General features: G+C 43.0%; 1 protein-coding gene across 1 annotated transcript in view; it reads left to right on the top strand.

The window, feature by feature from the left end:
- The window catches only part of LOC137374542 (importin subunit alpha-5), an 80,437-nt gene that overhangs the window by 27,698 nt on the left and 33,821 nt on the right, over positions 1-18,918 (top strand). The window contains exons 3-5 of the mRNA XM_068040800.1: positions 8,319-8,426; positions 10,525-10,624; positions 14,618-14,712. Coding sequence (XP_067896901.1) covers positions 8,319-8,426; positions 10,525-10,624; positions 14,618-14,712 — 303 coding nt within the window. The remainder of the gene's footprint in view (positions 1-8,318; positions 8,427-10,524; positions 10,625-14,617; positions 14,713-18,918) is intronic.

Genomic DNA, 18,918 nt, shown 5'->3' on the forward strand with positions numbered 1-18,918 from the left:
TTCTCAGGATTAAATTCCATTTGCCACTGCTCTGCCCATCTTACCAGCCCATCTATATCGTCCTATAATCTAAGGCTTTCCTCCTCACTATTTACGACACCACCAATTTTCATGTCATCTGCAAACTTACTGATACCTCCTATATTCACTTCTAAATCATTAATGTACACTACAAACAGCAAGGGTCCCAACACTGATCCCTGCGGTACACCACTGGTCACAGGCTTCCACTCGCAAGAACAACTGTCGACCATCACCCTCTGCCTCCTGCCACTAAGCCAATTTTGGATCCAATTTGCCAAATTACCCTGAATCCCATAGGCTCTGACCTTCTTAACCAATCTCCAATGTGGGACCTTATCAAAAGCCTTACTGAAGCCCATGTAGACGACATCAACTGCTTTGCCCTCATCTACCCATCTACTAGTCGGCTGCTCGAAAAATTCAATCAAGTTTGTTAGAAAGGATCTCTCCCTGACAAAGCCATGCTGACTATCCTTGATGAATCCCTGCCCCTCCAAGTGGAGATTAATCCTGTCCTTCAGAATCTTTTCCAGTAGTTTCCCTACCATTGTTAGACTCACTGGCCTGTAATTACTTGGTTTAACCTTGCTACCCTGCTTAAATAATGGTAGCACATTCACTGTACTCCAGTCCTCTGGTACCTCTCCTGTGGCCAGAGAGGATTTGAAAATTTGTGTCAGAGCCCCTGCTATCTCCTCCCTTGCCTCACATAACAGCCTGGGGATTTATCCACTTTTAAGCCCGCTGAAACAGCTAATACTTCCTCCCTTTCAATGCTAATATGTTCGAGTATATCACAGTCCCCCTCCCTGATCTCTACACCTACATCGTCCTTCTCCATAGTGAACACAGATGAAAAGTAATCATTTAAAACCTCACCTATGTCCTGTGGCTCCACACACACTTTGGTCCTGAATGGGCCCTACTCTTTCCCTGGTTATCCTCTTGCCCTTAATACACTTATAAAATGCCTTGGGATTTTCCTTTATGTTGCCCGCCAGTGTTTTTTCATGTCCCCTCTTCGCTCTCCTAATTACTTTTTTAAGTACCCCCTATACTTTCTATACACCTCTTGGGTCTCTGCTGTTTTCAGCGCTCTGAATCTGCCATAAGCCTCCTTTTTTTTTTCCTTATCCAATCCTCTATATCCCTTGACATCCAGGGTTTCCTGGGCTTGTTGGTCCTCCACTTCACTTTATGGGAACATGTTGGCCCTGAGCTCTCACTCATTCCTTTTTGAATGACTCCCACTGATCTGATGTCGACTTTCCTGCAGGTAGTTGCTCCCAGTCCACTTTGACCAGATCCTGTTTTATCATATTGAAATCAGCCTTCCCCCAATTCAGTACTTTTATTTCCGGCCCCTCTTTGTCCTTTTCCATAACTACCTTAACTCTTAGAGTTATGTTCACTATTCCCGAAATGCTTCCCCACTGACACTTCTACCACTTGGATTCATTCCCTAGGATTAGGTCCAGTACCGCCCTGTCTCTTGTACGACTTTCTAGGTGCTGGCTCAAAAAGCTTTTCTGTGTGCACTTTTAAGAATTCTGCCCACTTTAAACCTTTTGCACTAAAACTATCAATGTTAATATTGGGGTAGTTGAAATCCCCTACTATTATTACACTATTATTTTTACACCTCTCTGAGATTTGCCTACATATCTGTTCCTCTATCTCTCCCTGTTTGGAGGCCTGTAGTACACTCCCAGCCAAGTGATTGCCCCCATTTTGTTTTTAAGTTCTAACCGTATGGCCTCATTTGAGGAACCTTCTAAGATATCATCCCTCCTTACTGCAGTAATTGACTCCTTGATCAACAGTGAAATGCCACCTCCTCTTTTACACTCTCCCCTGTCACGCCTGAAGATTCTGTACCCTGGAATATTGTGCTGCCAGTCCTGCCCTTCCCTGAACCATGTCTCTGTGATAGCAATAATATCATATTCCCATGTGTTAATCAACACCCTCAATTCATTTGCCTTACTAGTAAGACTCCTTGCGTTAAAATAGATGCCATCCAGCCTTGCATTATTCGCTTGTGTCTTAACTGGTCAATATTTGCTCTGCCTTCCAGACTGACCTAGTTTTTCTTCTATATTTGACTGTGCATCACCCCCTACTCTACCTCCAGTCTGTATCCCATCCCCCTTCTAAATTAGTTTAAACCCCCCACCCTTCCCCACCCCCCAACAGCACTAGCAAACCGTTTCGGTTCAGGTGCAACCCGTCCAACTTGTACAGGTCCCACCTTTGCCAGAAACCCAGTGATCCAGGCATCTAAAACCCCCCCTCCTGCACCATCTCTTCAGCCACCCATTCATCTGCTGTATCCTCCTATTCCTATATTCACTAGCACGTGGCACTGGGAGTAATCCAGAGATTAAAACCTTTGAGGTCCTGCTTTTTAATCTGCTACCTAGCTCCCTAAATTCTTTTTGCAGGACCTCATCCATCTTTCTATGTATGTCATTGGTACCAATGTGAACCACGATCTCTGACTGTTCACCCTTCCCCTTCAGAATGTCCTGCAGCTGCTCCATGACATCCTTGACCCTAGCACCAGGGAGGTTACATATCATCCTGGAGTCATGTTTGCGGCCACAGTAACGCCTTACAATAGACTTCCCTAATATATAGGTCTCCCACTCTTTTTCTTCCCCTCCTGTGCAGCTGAGCCACCCGTGGTGCCACAGACTTGGCTCTTGCTGCACTCCCTTGAGAAGCTATCTTCCCCCAACAGTATCCAAAGTGGAAAATCTGTTAGGAAGATGGACCCAGGAGACTCCTACACCACCTGCCTAGTTCTTCTACTCTGCCTGGTGGCCACCCATTCCCTTTCTGCCTGTGCAGTCGTTACCTGCGGTGTGACCACCTCTCTGTATGTGCTGTCCACGATGATCTCAGCCTCGGAGATGCTCCACCGTGTCGCCAGCCGCCGCTCCAGATCCGAAATGCAGATTTCGAATAGCTGCAGCTGGAGACACTTCCTGCACACGTGTTCGCCGTGGACACTGGACGTGTCCCTGACTTCCCACATTGCACAGGAGGAGCACTCCACGCTGCCGAGCTGCCCTGCCATGACTTACCCTTCATTTACTCCCTTAACTTACCCAAAAATTGGATTGTAGATTAGATTGTATATTGTTGTAAAGACCCATCTGGTTCACTAATGTCCTTGAGGGAAGGAAATCTGCTGTCCTTACCTGGTCTGGCCTACATGTGACTCCAGACCCACAGCAATATGGTTGACTCTTAAATGCCCTCTGAAATGGTCTAGCAAGCCACTCAGTTGTATCAAACCACTACAAAGCCTAAGAAAAGGAATGAAACCAGACAGAACACCTGCATCGACCTAGACACTGGAAACGACAGCAACAAACCCACCCCTGTCGACCCTGTAAAGTCTTCCTTACTAACATCTGGGGGCTTGTGCCAAAATTGGGAGAGATGTCCCACAGTCTAGTCAAGCAACACCCTGACATAGTCATACTCATGGACTCGTACTTATAGACAATGTCCCAGACACCACCAACACCATCCCTGGGTATGTCCTGTCCCACCGTCAGGACAGACCCACCAGAGGTGGTGGCACAGTGGTCTATGGTCAGGAGGGAATTGCCCTGGGAGACCTCAATATTGACTCCGGACCCCATGAAATCTCATGGCATCAGGTCAAACATGGGCAAGGAACCCTCCTGCTGATTACCACCTACTGCCCTGCCTTCAGCTGATGAATCGGTGCTTCTCCATGTTGAACACCAATTGGAGAGTAGCAAGGGCACAAAATGTACTCTGGGTGGGGGACTTCAATGTCCATTACCAAGAGTGGCTCGGTAGCACCACTACTGACTAAGATGGCCGAGTCCTAAAGGACATAGCTGCTAGACTGGGTCTGCGGCAGGTGGTGAGGGAACCAACAAGAAGGGAAAAAGCTACTTGTCCTCATCCTCATCAATCTACCTGTTACAGATGCAGCTGTCCATGCCAGTATTGGTAGGACTGACCACCGCACAGTCCTTGTGGAGACGAAACCCCACCATCGTGTTGTGTGGCACTTTCTTTGGCCTCCTTATCTCGAGAGACAATGGGTAAGCGCCTGGAGGTGGTCAATGGTGTGTGGAGCAGCGCCTGGAGTGGCTATAAAGGCCAATTCTAGAGTGACAGGCTCTTCCACAGGTGCTGCAGAAAAATTTGATTTTCGGGGCTGTTGCACAGTTGGCTCTTCCCTTGCGCCTCTCTTTTTTTCCTGCCAACTGCTAAGTCTCTTCGACTCGCCACACTTTAGCCCTGCCTTTATGGCTGTCCGCCACTACTGCCATGCTAAATGGAATAGATATCGCACAGATCTAGCAACTCAAAACTGGACATCCATGAGGTGCTGTGCACCATCAGCAGCAGCACAATTCAACCACAATCTGTAACCTCATGGCCCGGCATATTTCCCACTCTACCATTACCATCAAACCAGGGGACCAACCCTGGTTCAATGAAGAGTGCAGGAGGGCATGCCACGGGCAGCACCAGGCATACCTAAAAATGAGGTGTCCGCATGATGAAGCTACAACGCAGGACAGCGCGCATGCCAAACAGCGGAGTCAGCATGCAGTAAGCTCTGCAGTCTTGCCACATCCAGTCGTGAATGGTGGTGGACAATTAAACAACTGCAGCATTTGACTGAATATGGCAACAAGGAGCCCTAGCAAAACTAGAGTCAATGGGATTCAGGGAAAAACTCTCCGCTGGTTAGAGTCATACCTAGCACAAAGGAAGATGGTTGTGGTTCTTGGTCAATCATCTCCACCCCAGTACATCACCGCAGGAGTTCCTCAGGGTTGTGATAGGCCCAATCATCTTCAGCTACTTCATCAGTGACCTTCATTCCGTCATAAGGTCAGAAGTGGGGATGTTCGCTGCTGATTGCACATGTTCAGCACCGTTCTGACTCCTCAGATACTGAAGCAGCCCATGTCCATATGCAGCAAGACCAGGACAACATCCAAGCTTGGGCTGATAAGTGCCAAGTAACAGTCGCGCCACGCAAGTGCCAGGCAATGAGCATCTCCAACGAGAGAGAATCTAGCCATCTTCCCTTGGCGTTCAATGCCATGACCATTTCTGAATGCCCCACTATCAACATCCTAGGGGGTTACCATTGACCAGAAACTGAACTGGACCAGCCACATAAATGCTGTGGCTACAAGAGCAGGTCAGAGGCTAGGAATTCTGCAGGGAGTAACTCACCTCTTGTCTCCCCAATGCCTGTCCACTTTTGGACACTGTTGCTTGTTGATTGGCATCCCATCCACCACCTTCAACATTCACTTCCTCCACTACTGACGCACAGTGGCAGCGGTATGTACCATATACACGATGCACTGCAGCAACTAACCGAGGCTGCTTCGACAGCACCTTCCAAACCCGCAACTCTACCACCTGGAAGGAGAAGGGCAGCAGGTGCTTGGGAACACCACCGCCTGCAAGTTCCCCTCCAAGCCACACACCATACTGACTTGGAACTATATCGCCGTTCCTTCATTGCCGCTGGGTCAAAATTCTGGAATTTCCTTCCTAATAGCACTGTTGGTGTACCTACACCACAAGGACTGTGGCGGTTCAAGATGGCAGCTCACCACCACCTTCACGAAGGCAATTGGGGATGGGCAATAAATGTTGGCCTAGCCAGTGACGCCCACATACCAAAAACAAATTTTAAAAAAGACAGCTGGATCCTTGTGCTTAATATGCAGAATTGAAATACAGCAACAAAAGAAGGGGTAAAGGTAAAAGTGAAGTTAGTTTTGATTACAACAGCATGTTAAACTGAGTTGTTTAGATTTTCTGTACTGCACTCTAATTTTGCCTGTTTATACCATATATATAAACTGGAGATCAGAGTGGCTCTGACATCAGCTTAATTCCACTCACCTGAATATTAAAATTTTCAAGTTTTATGCCCATGATTCAGCTCCAAAATAAAACAGTTACACAGCACAGAAATAGCTCTTCGGCCCACTGTGCCTGCGATGGCCATCAAGCCTATCCATTCTAATCTCATTTTACGGGACTTAGCCCGTAACCTTGTATGCTATGGCATTTCAAGTGCTTATCTAAATACTTACTAAATGTTGTGAGGGTTCCTGCCTTTACCACCCCTTTAGGCAGTGTGTTCCAGATTCCAACCACCCTCTGGGTGAAAAAATTTTTCCTCTAAACCACCTGCCCCTTACCTTAAATCTATGCCCCCCTGGTTATTGACATTTCCACTAAGGGAAAAAGTTTTGTATACCTCAATCAGGTCCCCCCCATCAGCCATCTCTGTTCTAAGGAAAACAACCCTAGCCTATCCAGTCTCTCTTCGTAGCTGAAATGCTCCAGCCCAGGCACCATTCCTGGTGAAACCCTCTGCACCGTCTCCAGTGCAATCACATACTTCCTATAGTATGGCGATCAGAACTGTACACAGTACTCCAGCTGTGGCCTAACTAGCATTTTATACAGCTCCATCATAACCTCCCTGCTCTTATATTCTATGCCTCGGTTAATGAAGGCAAGTATCCCATATGCCTTCCTAACCACCTTATCTACCTGTGCTGCTGCATTCAGTGATCTATGGACAAGTATACCAAGGTCCATCTGACCCTCTGTACTTCCTAGGGTCCTACCACCCATTGTATATTCCCTTGCCTTGTTAGTCCTCCCAAAATGCATCACCTCACACTTCTCAGGATTAAATTCCATTTGCCACTGCTCTGCCCATCTTACCAGCCTATCTATATCGTCCTGTAATCTAAGGCTTTCCTCCTCACTATTTACGACACCACTAATTTTCGTGTCATCTGCAAACTTACTGATGATACCTCCTATATTCACTTCTAAATCATTAATGTACACTACAAACAGCAAGGGTCCCAGTACTGATCCCTGTGGTACACCATTGGTCACAGGCTTCCACTCGCAAAAACAACCCTCGACCATCACCCTCTGCCTCCTGCCACTAAGCCAATTTTGGATCCAAATTACCCTGAATCCCGTGGACTCTTATCTTCTTAAGGTCCCGCATGGGAGATTGGTTATCAAAAGCCTTACTGAAGTCCAAGTAGATTACATCAACTGCTTTACCCTCATCTACACACCTAGTCACTTCCTTGAAAAATTCAGTCAAGTTTGTTAGACATCTCTGCCTGGCAAAGCCATGCTGACTATCGCTGATTGATCCCTGCCTCCAAGTGGAGATTAATCCTGTCCCTCAGAATTTTTTCCAGTAGTTTCCCTACCACTGATGTTAGACTCACCGGCCTGTAATTATCTGGTTTATCCCTGCTACCCTTCTTGAATAATGGTACCATATTCGCTGTCCTCCAGGCCACTGGCACCTCTCGTGTGGCCAGAGAGGATTTGAAAATTTGTGTCAGAGCCCCTGCTATCTCCTCCCTTGCCTCACATAACAGTCTGGGCCTGGAGATTTATTCACCTTTAAGCCCGCTAAAAAAACAGGCCCATGTTGACAGTTTTTGCTGAATGATTTGGAATATGGCGTACAGTTTTAAACTCCTTACCTAAGGAACAGGATACTTGCCTTCGAAGGAGTGCAATGAAGGTTCACTAGACAGGTTACTGGGATGAAAGGGCTGTCCTATGAGGAGAGATTGAGCAGACTAGGCCTATATTCCCTAGAATTTCAAAGAATGAGAGGTGATCTCATTGAAACGGATAAAATTCTTAAGGGACCTGATAGTTCTACCCGCCCCCCCGCCTTCTGAATATAGACTAAGGGTCACAGTCTCGAATAAGGGCTCAGCCATTAGGACTTGGATGAAGAGCAATTTCTTCACTCAAAAGGCTTTGAATATTTAAAATTCTCTAACCCAGGAGGCAGTGGATGCGTAATCATTGAGTATATCCAAGGCAGAGGTATAGATTTTTGGATACCAAGGGATATGGATATAGTGCAGGAAGCTCGAGTTGAGGTCGATCTGCCTTGATCCTATTGAATTACAGAGCAGGGTCAAATGGCCTACTCCTATTTCTTTTGTTATGTTTTTATTACAAATAGTCCATGTATAGTTTTCTAAAAGGTAAACATCCTAACTTAGTTGAACTATACAGTTATTTCCAAATATTTGCTATTCTATACATTCATATGTCTGATTACAATTCTGATATTGTACGTGTTCCAAGTACTGAAATGTTACCTGATATGTGAACTACCATAACAAGTAAATTAATTTATTCTATTCCTTGCTTTCCCTTATCCAGTTATGTATTTTAATGTTTGCTTTCTATTTCTTTAGCTATTCAAACGTAGAAATGTCACAAATACAGAACAAGAAGAGGAAGAGGAAGAAGTAATGAGTGACAGTGGATTCCACGAGTCACAAGTAAACATGGATATGGCTTTGGTAAGCAATATATCATCTATTGCTGCACCTTGCTCTGTCCAAACAATAAGGCAAGTTGACACAGCTTGCAAATTTCTGCACTACCTCCTCAATAAATCGTGATTAGCATAATTGAAAAGGCAGTGTCACTTTCCTCCAACAACTTTGCTACCAACGTAAATTAGCAAAATAGGGGTAGAAATCTGTTGAGGAATCTAAGAAGATAGCTTAGTAAATAATTGAAACCACTACTTCTCTACAGCTGCTTTAAAAAAAAATCATTTCGTTAAGCTTGCTGCTCCATTAGATTATAAATGCCATGTTTATTGAAAGGGACTATCTGAGGACTTACAATTTTGTTTTCAAAGAACATATCCTATTTCCTTAATTTCTCTCAAACTGTGTGTACTAGAAGCTAAGTATGTAGGTACTATTATGTCACTGGAATTTATTAACTGATCTTTGTAAGTTGTAAGTGCTTACTTATATTTGTGCGTATTGATTTGCAGCTAGCATCATCTTGTGAGCACACTATAGATGTATACAAAGGGTTCACCTGTATCTAGTCATATGGTTTAGCACACATGATGGGCCAAATGATCAGTTCCTTCTCTTATATGGAGATGTCTAAGCTTTTTTCTTCTTAGGTTATATAGGTGCATTCATGGAATTTTGAGGTCCATAAAAGTTCCCATTGCATGTTCCCATTAATCATGTATATCTCAAACTGTTAATAGTAATAGATTTGATTTATGATTACCCACAAGTGAGGCAAAATTGCTTAAAAATGATGTCCTGTGGACCTTCAGGCCCATGAAATTCATACAGGACAAACCAGCATATATAAAAAAAATAGAAGTGTAAATAGGACTACATTTTCTGGTCTTCAAATGCTGTTTGTTGTGGCTAGAGATCGCATGTGGAGCTGTAGACTGGAGACCTTTGAGTGTATCTCACTGAGAATCCTGAAACAACTCTAGTTGTAAATTTCCACATCAAGAAATTTTAACTCACATTTCCTGCAGGCCTCATTCCTAGCACTGAGGGGCCCTCTGAAATATTTGACTTTGATAGAAAATTGAGGTACAGTAATTTTCCATCCTGAAGCATTTTTCTTTAGTAAAGCTATGAATTTCTCTATTCTCTCACTCGGTCCAGCACTACCTTGAATTAATTGCTGGTGTTTTCTTTATCATGTGGACTCATATTGAGAATTCTGCAGCCTGGGAAATAGACTCTCCTTTCTTCTATGGTGCTCCATTACATTGGGCTACTGTGTCACTGTGAGGAACTTTCTACGAAGATTCTGCAACTCATCCTGGTTCAGTTAATAGTACTGTTGTCTCTAAGCTGAAAGATCCTGAATTCAAGTTTCTCTCTAAGCTGTCTCTTCAATATGTTCGTTAGGGAGCTGGATTGTTGGGGGTGCCATCTTTTGGGTGAGATATTAAATTAATACTCCACCTATCTAATAAAAAAAAATGCTAAGAATCCCATGGCATTATTTGAAAAGATCAGAAGTGCCCTCAACCAACACCACTAGAACAAGATTAACTGGTCATTTCTCACACTTGTTTTTAGGATGTAAATTTCAGCCACACTTCTCTACAAAGACTTGCTGGTTGATAGGTTAATTGGCCATTATAAATTGCCTCTAGTATAGGTAGGTGGTAGGGAAATATAGGGACAGGTGGGGATGTGGTAGGAATATGAAATTAGTGTAGGATAGTATAAATGGGTGGTTGATGGTCGGCACAGACTCGGTGTACCGAAGGGCCTGTTTCAGTGCTGTATCTCTAAAACTAAAAACTAAAATAGCAAGTGCCTGCATCTCAAAAGTAATTCATTGTCCTCAGGCTGTCTGCATTTGACTCATTTGAGATTGTGTGGAAGGGCCAGGTGGTCTGTCGTTTTAGTCTGAAATCCCTTTTTTAAATCTTCCAATAGCAGTACATTAAAATGTCAGACTTGTACCAAAGTAGTTCTGAACTAGAAACAGAATTTAAGACCAGTTTAGATATAGCACAGTGTAGCTCGCGTAAGGGAATAGTCCTGTCTAATGCTGATTGATTTTTATTAGAGATTCTGATTCCCTGTCTTCTCCCTTGTGTATATACAGACTGGCGTAATCACCTCGGATATGGTACAAATGATTTTCTCCAATAATTCTGAACAGCAGCTGGCTGCTACCCAGAAATTTCGGAAGCTCCTTTCCAAAGGTGAAAACATAAGTTTGTGCAGCATTCAATATTGTCATTCTAATTTTGTTTGCATGCTGACAGGAATTAACAATGCTTTCACTTCTTGATCTGAGATGTTGAAATGACGATCTCAACCCTTGCTTATGCTAATTCTGCCTAGCTCAGGTTCAAGATTTGGCAACTCAACAACATGTAAAAGTGTAATGTTAGTGCTCCATGATGAAACACATTGCCTTTTTAATAGTATTAAGTGATCTGTGAAACATTGATTCAAATTTTTCGGTGCTACAGCCGGGATGTTGTCAGGGCCCATAGCCAGTGCCTTCAGCAGTTTCTTGATATCACATGGAGTGAATTGAATTGTCTGAAGATTCCCACTTATGATCGTGGGATCTTCAGAGGAGGCAGGAGTGGACCATCCACTCAGCACTTCTGGCTGAAGATGTTTGTAAATGCTTCAACCTTGTCTTTTGCACTGACATGCTGGGCTCCACCATCATTTGAGAATGGGAATGTTTTTGGAGTCTCCTCCTCTAGTTCGTTGCTACAACTGTCGAGAGCATGCTGTTCATGCATGTAATCCTGTGTTATAGCTTCACCAGGTTGGCACTTATTTTTAGGTATGCTTGGTGCTGCTGCTAGTCTGCTGTTATACATGCCTCATTGAACTAAGGTTGGTCCCTTGGCTTGATGGTAATGGTAGAGTGAAGGAAATGCTGGGCTGTGAGGTTACAGATTGTGGTTGAATACAGTTTTGCTGCTGCAGATGGCAAACAGCGCCTCATGGATGCACAGCTTTGAATGTTTAGATGTGTTCCAGTCTATCCCATTTAGCGCAGTGGTTAGAGCCACACAACACGATGGAGGGTGCCACTGTTTGAAGAGGGGACTGTTTCTGTGGTGGTCACTCCTGCCATGGACGGATGCATCTGTAACAGGTAGATTGATGAAGACGAGGTCAAGTAGGTTTTTTCCTTTTTCTTGGTTTACTCACCACCTGCCACAGGCCCCAATCTGTCGCATATGTCCTTCTGGACTTGGACAGCTCTGTCAGTAGTGGTACTACTGAGCCACTTTTGGTGATGGACATTGAAGTCCCTCACCCAGAGTACATTCAATGCCTTCGCTACCCTTTCTGCTTCCAAGTGGTGGTCAACGTGACTGATTCATTAGATGAAGGAGGGCAGTAGGTGGTAATCAGCAGGAGGAGGTTTCCTTGCTTGTGATTGATCTGGTGCATGAGACGTCATGGGGTCTGGAATCAATGTTGAAGACTCTCGGCCATTCCCGACTATATACCACTGTGCCGTCACCTCTGGAACGGTGGTGGTGGAGTCTGAGACATTGGCTGCAAGGTATGATTTGGTGAGTATGACTGTCAGGCTGTTGCTTGACTAGTCTGTAGGACAGCTCTCTCAATTTTGGCTCAAGTCCCCAGATGTTGGTGAGGAGGACTTTGCAGGGTCACCTGGGCTGGGTGTGCCTTTGTCGTAACTGATGCCAAGGTCAGTGCTGGGTGGTCCATCCTGTTTTATTATCCTTCAACTTTTCTGTAGCGGTTTGCTACAACTGAGTGACTAGCCAGGCCATTTCAGAGGGCACTTCATCTTGTCCTCACCAAATACCTGTCACAGATGCATCTGTCCATGACAGTATTGGTAGCGACCACTACACAATGTGGGTCTGGAGTCACATAGGCCACATTGGGCAAGGATTCCAGATTCCCTCCCCAGAAGGACAGGAGTGAACCAGATGGGTTTTTACGACAATCTGGTAGTTTTGTGATTGAGACTAGCATTTTATTCTGGATTTATTAATTAAATTTTAAATTCCTCCAGCTGCCATGGTGGGATTTGAACTCGTGTCTCTGGGACATTAGTCCGGACCTTTGGATTACTAGTTGAACAACATTACCACTATGCTACCATCCCTGTTAATGGAGTTAGTGATTAAAGTAGAGACCATGTCAATTTTGTAGGAATAGCTTAGATAGATGGTTGAAAGAAAAGGAGATAATGGAATTTGGTAACTGGATGGGCACATGGGATTAGGATTGCTGCTAATGTGGAGAATCAACACTGACTTGCACTGATTGGGTCAAACCGACTGTTTCCATGTTGTAATTTCTAGTGTTCAGAATGACACCAAGGATGGGAAACTGGACTTGAGAGAGTTGTGACACTGGTACTATGTCAACTGGATCAGGGAAGGCTAAGAGGCTAAAATAGTGTTTTTTTAAAATGATGTATTTTGATAGCATGACTACAGGGTAGCTATTTCCTTTGGCTGAGGAGTTGGTGACTAGAGACAAAAACTTAACATTTTTCCTGATAGTGGGAAAAGAGGGATAAGGAATTTTTTTTCAGAGGGTTGTTTGGGTTCAGAATGCTTTGCCACATGAGCATTGCTTCTTTAAAGGAAACCTTGGAAAAATAGTTGAAGCAGAGAAAGATTAGAGGCTCTGAGTAGAAAGCAAGGCAGTGGAATTAGTTTGGTATATCTCCAGTAAAGATCCAGCTTGGATATGATGGACCAAATAGCTTCTGCCATGCTGTAAAATTTTCTGGTTCTGGGATTATGATTATAAAATCATATACAGCTCTCAGCACCCCGTTATAGTAAAGATGTTTGGCTCATGGAAGTGGTACCATGAGATTTACTGAAATTGTACCAGGGATGAGAGGTTATAATATGAAGAAAGGATTTGGGAAAAATAGATTTATTTTCACCAGAACAGAGAAGATTAGTGGTGAAGGGGAGGCGGGGAGGGGTGTCCTATAAAGGCATTCAAAATTGTGAAAAGATTTGAGAGGGAAAGCAGAGATTGTTTCCATTGGTTGGCAAATCAATAACAAGGTGGTACAGGCTGACTATTATTAAAAGCCTGCTCAGCTCTGCAAATGAGACCCCATCCGAGCCCGACCCAGCCCGAGTCCTTCCATTTTTTCCCGCACCTGACCCGACCCGACCATCAGTTAACTTACCTTCTGTTTTTCACTTTGTTCCTTACCTGCACAAGCTTAAAATAACTGTAACAAACCCACCTTTAAAGTCCAAAAAGTAAATTAACATTAGAGTCACTCACATGAGATGGTGATAGTGTGTCCAATCCGGCCTGACCCGACCCGAGCCCGAATGCCGGACCCGGAAGTGCGACCCAACCCGAACCCGACACGTCGTCGGGTCCCGTCTGGTTCGGGTCGGGTAGCAAGCCTTTAACGATTATCGCTTGAAGAACAAAGGGGGGAGAATTAGAATTATTCCAGATGATTTTATTACAATGCTTTATCACATTGTTTAAACTTGGGAATATATCTGTATTCCTTCATTGTTGCTGCATCAAAATCCTGAAACTCCCTACCTAACAGCAGTGTTGGTGTACCTACACCACACAACTGCTGTGGTTCAAGAAGGTGGCACACCACCACCTTCTCAAAGGCAATTGGGGATGGACAATAAATGCTGGCCTTGCCAGCGACACCCACATCCCTTGAGCAAATAATAAAGAAGAGGAATTGGATAAGTATTTGAAAAGGAAGAATATGGAGGAAGGGCAGGGAAATAGGTTTAGAGTAGATAGATCCATAGCTTGCATTGGCATAGGTGTGATGGGTTGAATGTAATTCTCTGCTTGTAAATTATATAATTCAATTGGGAAAAGAATATGCTTAATATTGATTGTGTTGCCAAAGACCTAAGTTTATTTCTTGCCTATACAGAAGGGCATAGATGTATTCATTATCTTCTAAGACCTGTACAGTGACGTGTTTGAGAGCAGTAACCTTGTTACTTCTGGGACATGTTTTCTAGTTGTCAGGTGGGATAAAGAACTCTTTGCTGCTATGTTAGATGAAGTTATTTTGATCCATCTTAATACAGTTGTCATTGAAGGGAAGTCCATAGCACAAAGGTGTTTACTTTTCATGCTAAAGAGAGAGTCTGCAAATATTGATCAAAAGACAAACCCAACCCAGCAAAAAAAATTAATTCCATCATGTTTTTTTTAAACAGAACCAAATCCTCCTATCGATGAAGTGATCAACACACAAGGAGTAGTGGAAAGATTTGTAGAATTCCTCAAAAGGAGAGAAAATTGTACATTGCAGGTAATCTGAAGTCATGAAGTCCTTAAAGCAATCTACATCTTGTACTTTTTTTGTCATAGAACAGAATCATATGCACACTTTTATTCATTCACGGGGATGTGGGTGTTGCAGGCTAGGCCAGCATTTATTGCCCATCCCTAATTGCCCTTGAGAAGGTGGTGGTGAGCTGCCTTCTTGAACCGCTGCAGTCCATGTGGGGTAGGTACACCCACAGTGCTGTTAGGAAGGGAGTTTCATTCTTTATTGACTTCATAGCAGTTAGATACAACTGAATGGCTTGCTAGGCCACTTCAGAGGGCATTTAAGAGTCAACCACATTGCTGTTGGTCTGGAGTCACATGTAGGCCAGACCAGGTAAGGACATCAGATTTCCTTTCCTAAAGGACGTTATGGGTTTTTACAACAATCGACAATGGCTTCATGGCCATCATTCAACTAGCTTTTAATTCCAGATTTTTTTTTATTAATTGAATTCAAATTCCACCTTCTGTTGTGGTAGGATTCGGACCCATGTCCCCAGAGCAATACCCTGTGTCTCTGGGTTACTGATCCAGATGCCACTGCCTCCCCACACTGTAACCATGATCATTCCTACAATTCATTTTCCTTCCCAACTATGTTGTATATTTTTGTGCTGCGCTCATGGCCCATTTATGTGCAACAGACTTGAAAAAAATTATCCAGTAGCTCTTATTTGTCCAGCTATCTCGAGCTACTGTTCAATATTTTTCACAATTTGTAAAATTGTAACTACAATATGAGCATACAACATGCTACTTTTATATTTCCCCATGAAAATCATATCTCTATAATCAACTAATTGCGGTGAGAAAATGCAAACTTAATTCTTCATCAGTGCCTTCAGAAGCCACTGTGCAGTTGTACCAGTGATGCTAAACATCCATTGTTCTATGTTACCAAATATAATTTCATCTGTGTAACCAATTCATTGAACTGTGATGGTCAGTGTAATAACCATGCACGTATTAAACAAAGTGACTGGTTGAATTGTAGGCCTTTGTTAAGTCCCTCAGATCTTTCTTGACTTTTTTATTAATTCATGGGATATGGGCATCACTGGCAAGGCCAGTATTTATTGCCCAACCCTAATTTACTTTGTGGCTTTGCCAGTTGTTTGCATAGAATACTAGCATAGTTGTATGTAAATTAATCCAGACTAAATTGTTCTATGAAAATTCTCCATGTTACTGTGAATTCTTAAATGGAACATACATTTTACTTCCTGAAACACTGCTGTTTACGACACAGCATTTCACTATTTGAATAAAAGCAAACTTGAAGAAGCACTCTTGGGATGTGAGCATCGCTGGCAAAGCCAGCATTTATTGCCCTGTCCTTAATTGCCCTTGAGAAAATGGCAGTGAGCTGCTGCCTTGAACCACTGCAGGCCATGTGGTGTAATTGCACCCACAGTGCCATTCTGTAGTGGTTTGATGGAGCTGAGTGGCTGGTTTGCTATGCCATTTCAAAGGGCAGTTGAGAATCAGCCACATTGCTGTGGATCTGGAGTCATATGTAGACCAGAGTGGGGAAGGATGACAGATTTCCTCCTTTGAAAGTCATTGGTGAACCAGATGGGCTTTTACGACAATCTTGTAGTTTTATTAATGAGACTAGCATTTTATTCCAGATTTATTAATTAACTGAATTTAAATTTCCCCAGCTACTGTGGTGGGAATTGAACTCATGTCGCTGGAGTGCATCAGCTCATAAGAAATAGAAGTAGGCCATTCAGCCCTTCAGGCCTGCTCTGCCATTCAATAAGATCATGGCTGATCTAATTGTGGCCTTAACTCCACTTTCCTGCCTACCTCCCATACCCCTTGGTCCCATGTAGATCAAAAATCTGCCTAACTCAGCCATGAATATATTCAATGACCCAGCCTCCACTGCTCTCTAGGGAAGAGAATTCCAAAGATTAATGGCACCGAGAAACAAAATTCCTCCTCATCTCCACCGTAATTGGGAGAATCCTTATTTTTAAACTGTGCCCCCTAGTTCTAGATTTTCCCCATGAAGGAAAACATCCTCTCAGCAACTACCCTTTCAAGCCCCCTCAGAATCTTATATGTTTTGTTACGACTGAGGCGGGAACAATGCACTGTCAATTCAGTCCCATCACTTCACAGGTCACAGCATATTAAAATTTTCCCACCCAACTGGAAAACTGCCAAATTAAACGCTCTCGTAACCCCTGGAATAAAACAGACCAAATCTTTAGACAACAACAAATTAACTATTTATTAAAGCTAAGTCTCAAACACTATTAAGATAAACCTATGTCTAAAGACCTTATAACTTATTTTAACCTAACTTCCCCCATTCTCTCTCTCTCTCTCAAAAATCAGTGTTAACCAGTTTCTTTTTAAAAGAAAATGATGTTTCAAGAATGAGCTGTTTAAGAATAAATAAATAAGTCTTTGAGTTAAGTTCCTGATTGATGAGGTATTCTAATGTGAAAATAATCAAATGCTCCTCGAAGTCTCCATGTGAATTTGATGAAATACTCTGTTCTTGATAGGTATTCAAAGCACTTCGGCTGCGGCAGGCATGAAACAGTTCTTTCAACGATGAGCACAGCAATATGTCAACTTGAATTTTAAAACCGACAGTATCTCAGTCGAAAATTTACTTCAGCAATGTAAACGGTCTCTTTAAAGAAAGGGCTTTTTTTTTCCTCCGGCAATTAACTTGGCCTGTAGCTCCTTGTAGAATTTTTGCTTTGAAAAAGTAGACAGCTCTTCAGCAGCACGCCTCGCTGGAGAGTCTCAAAACTGGTTCAGACTGGTTTTTTACACAGTTAAGTGGCAACATTATACCATGTGATCTCTTTCTCCTGCTGTTGCTTAGCGCAGTGGCACACTATGCCTCTGAAATCCAAAAGCTTCTCTCCCTGTCTTAAAGACACACTGTTCATCTGAGGAGAAAATAAGTACGGTTCCATGATACCTCCACCCTTGGCGAAATGAAACGCCATTCTTAAAATGCGTTCCATTACAATGCAAAAAAAAAGAAACTGGGAAAAGAAAACACTAACATTTCCTCACATTCCTGCCCATTCACTCTACTGATAATTTACAGCATTTTCTTTGTACTGTTGCCATTCATACAAGTTAACATGGTTAAATTTGTGACAAAGCATCAGCGATAACATTGTTTTTCCCCGAAATATATTCAGTTTTCAAATGATAAGGCTGTAACAACAAACTCCATCTAAATATTCTAGCATTTCATTTTTAAAAATTTTCCACTAACTTTAATGGGTTATAGTCAGTGTATATTAGTTTTTCTTTATACTCTTGGCAAACATATACCTCAATGTTTGAGAGCCAGCAAAAGTCCTAATGTTTCTTTTTCCACAGTGGAATACCTTTTTTGATGGCAATTTAGTTTTCTTGAAAAGTACCCTACTGACTTACTTATGCCCGAGTCCTCATTCTGCAATAGGACTGTACCAACCCCCAGGTCTCCAGCATCAATCGCTATTTTAAAGGGTTTATCAAAATTTGGAGCAGCCAACACTGGTTCATTAGTTAAGATTGCCTTTAGCTTTTCAAAAACTGCCTGGTATTCATCTGACCATAGTACTTTGTTTTTTTGTAGCAAATGGGTTAATGGAGCAGCCACAGTACTAAAATTCCATACAAATTTCCTGTAAAAACTGCACATCCCTAAAAATCTCATTATTTCCCGTTTAGGTTTAGGGATCGGGAACTCTACTAAGGCTTGTATCTTTGCCGTTTTTGGCAATACCTGTCCTTGCCCCACTGAGTCCAAGGTAAGTTACACTTGCCTTTCCAGATTCACTTTTTTCCAGATTTATCACTAAGTCCCCTGCTTGTAACTTTTTTTAAACAGAATTTCTATCTGGTTTAAGTGTTCTTGCCAAGTGTTACTGTATATTAGTCGTCTTCTTTGGCCTCCTTGTCTTGAGAGACAATGGGTAAGCGCCTGGAGGTAGTCAGTGGTTTGTGAAGCAGCGCCTGGAGTGGCTATAAAGGCAGACTCTTCTTATATATTAGTACATCATCGAGATACACTACACAGTTGAAAATACTGGCTACCACCTGATTCATTAATCTTTGAAAAGTGGCTGGGGCATTTTTTTTAAACCTGAATGGCATCACCTGGCCCTGATAAGGACAGTCAGGTGTTACAAAAGCTGATATCTCTTTGGCCCAAGAA

The sequence above is a fragment of the Heterodontus francisci genome, chromosome 10 (assembly GCF_036365525.1).
Source record: "Heterodontus francisci isolate sHetFra1 chromosome 10, sHetFra1.hap1, whole genome shotgun sequence".
Taxonomy (NCBI): Eukaryota; Metazoa; Chordata; class Chondrichthyes; order Heterodontiformes; family Heterodontidae; genus Heterodontus; species Heterodontus francisci.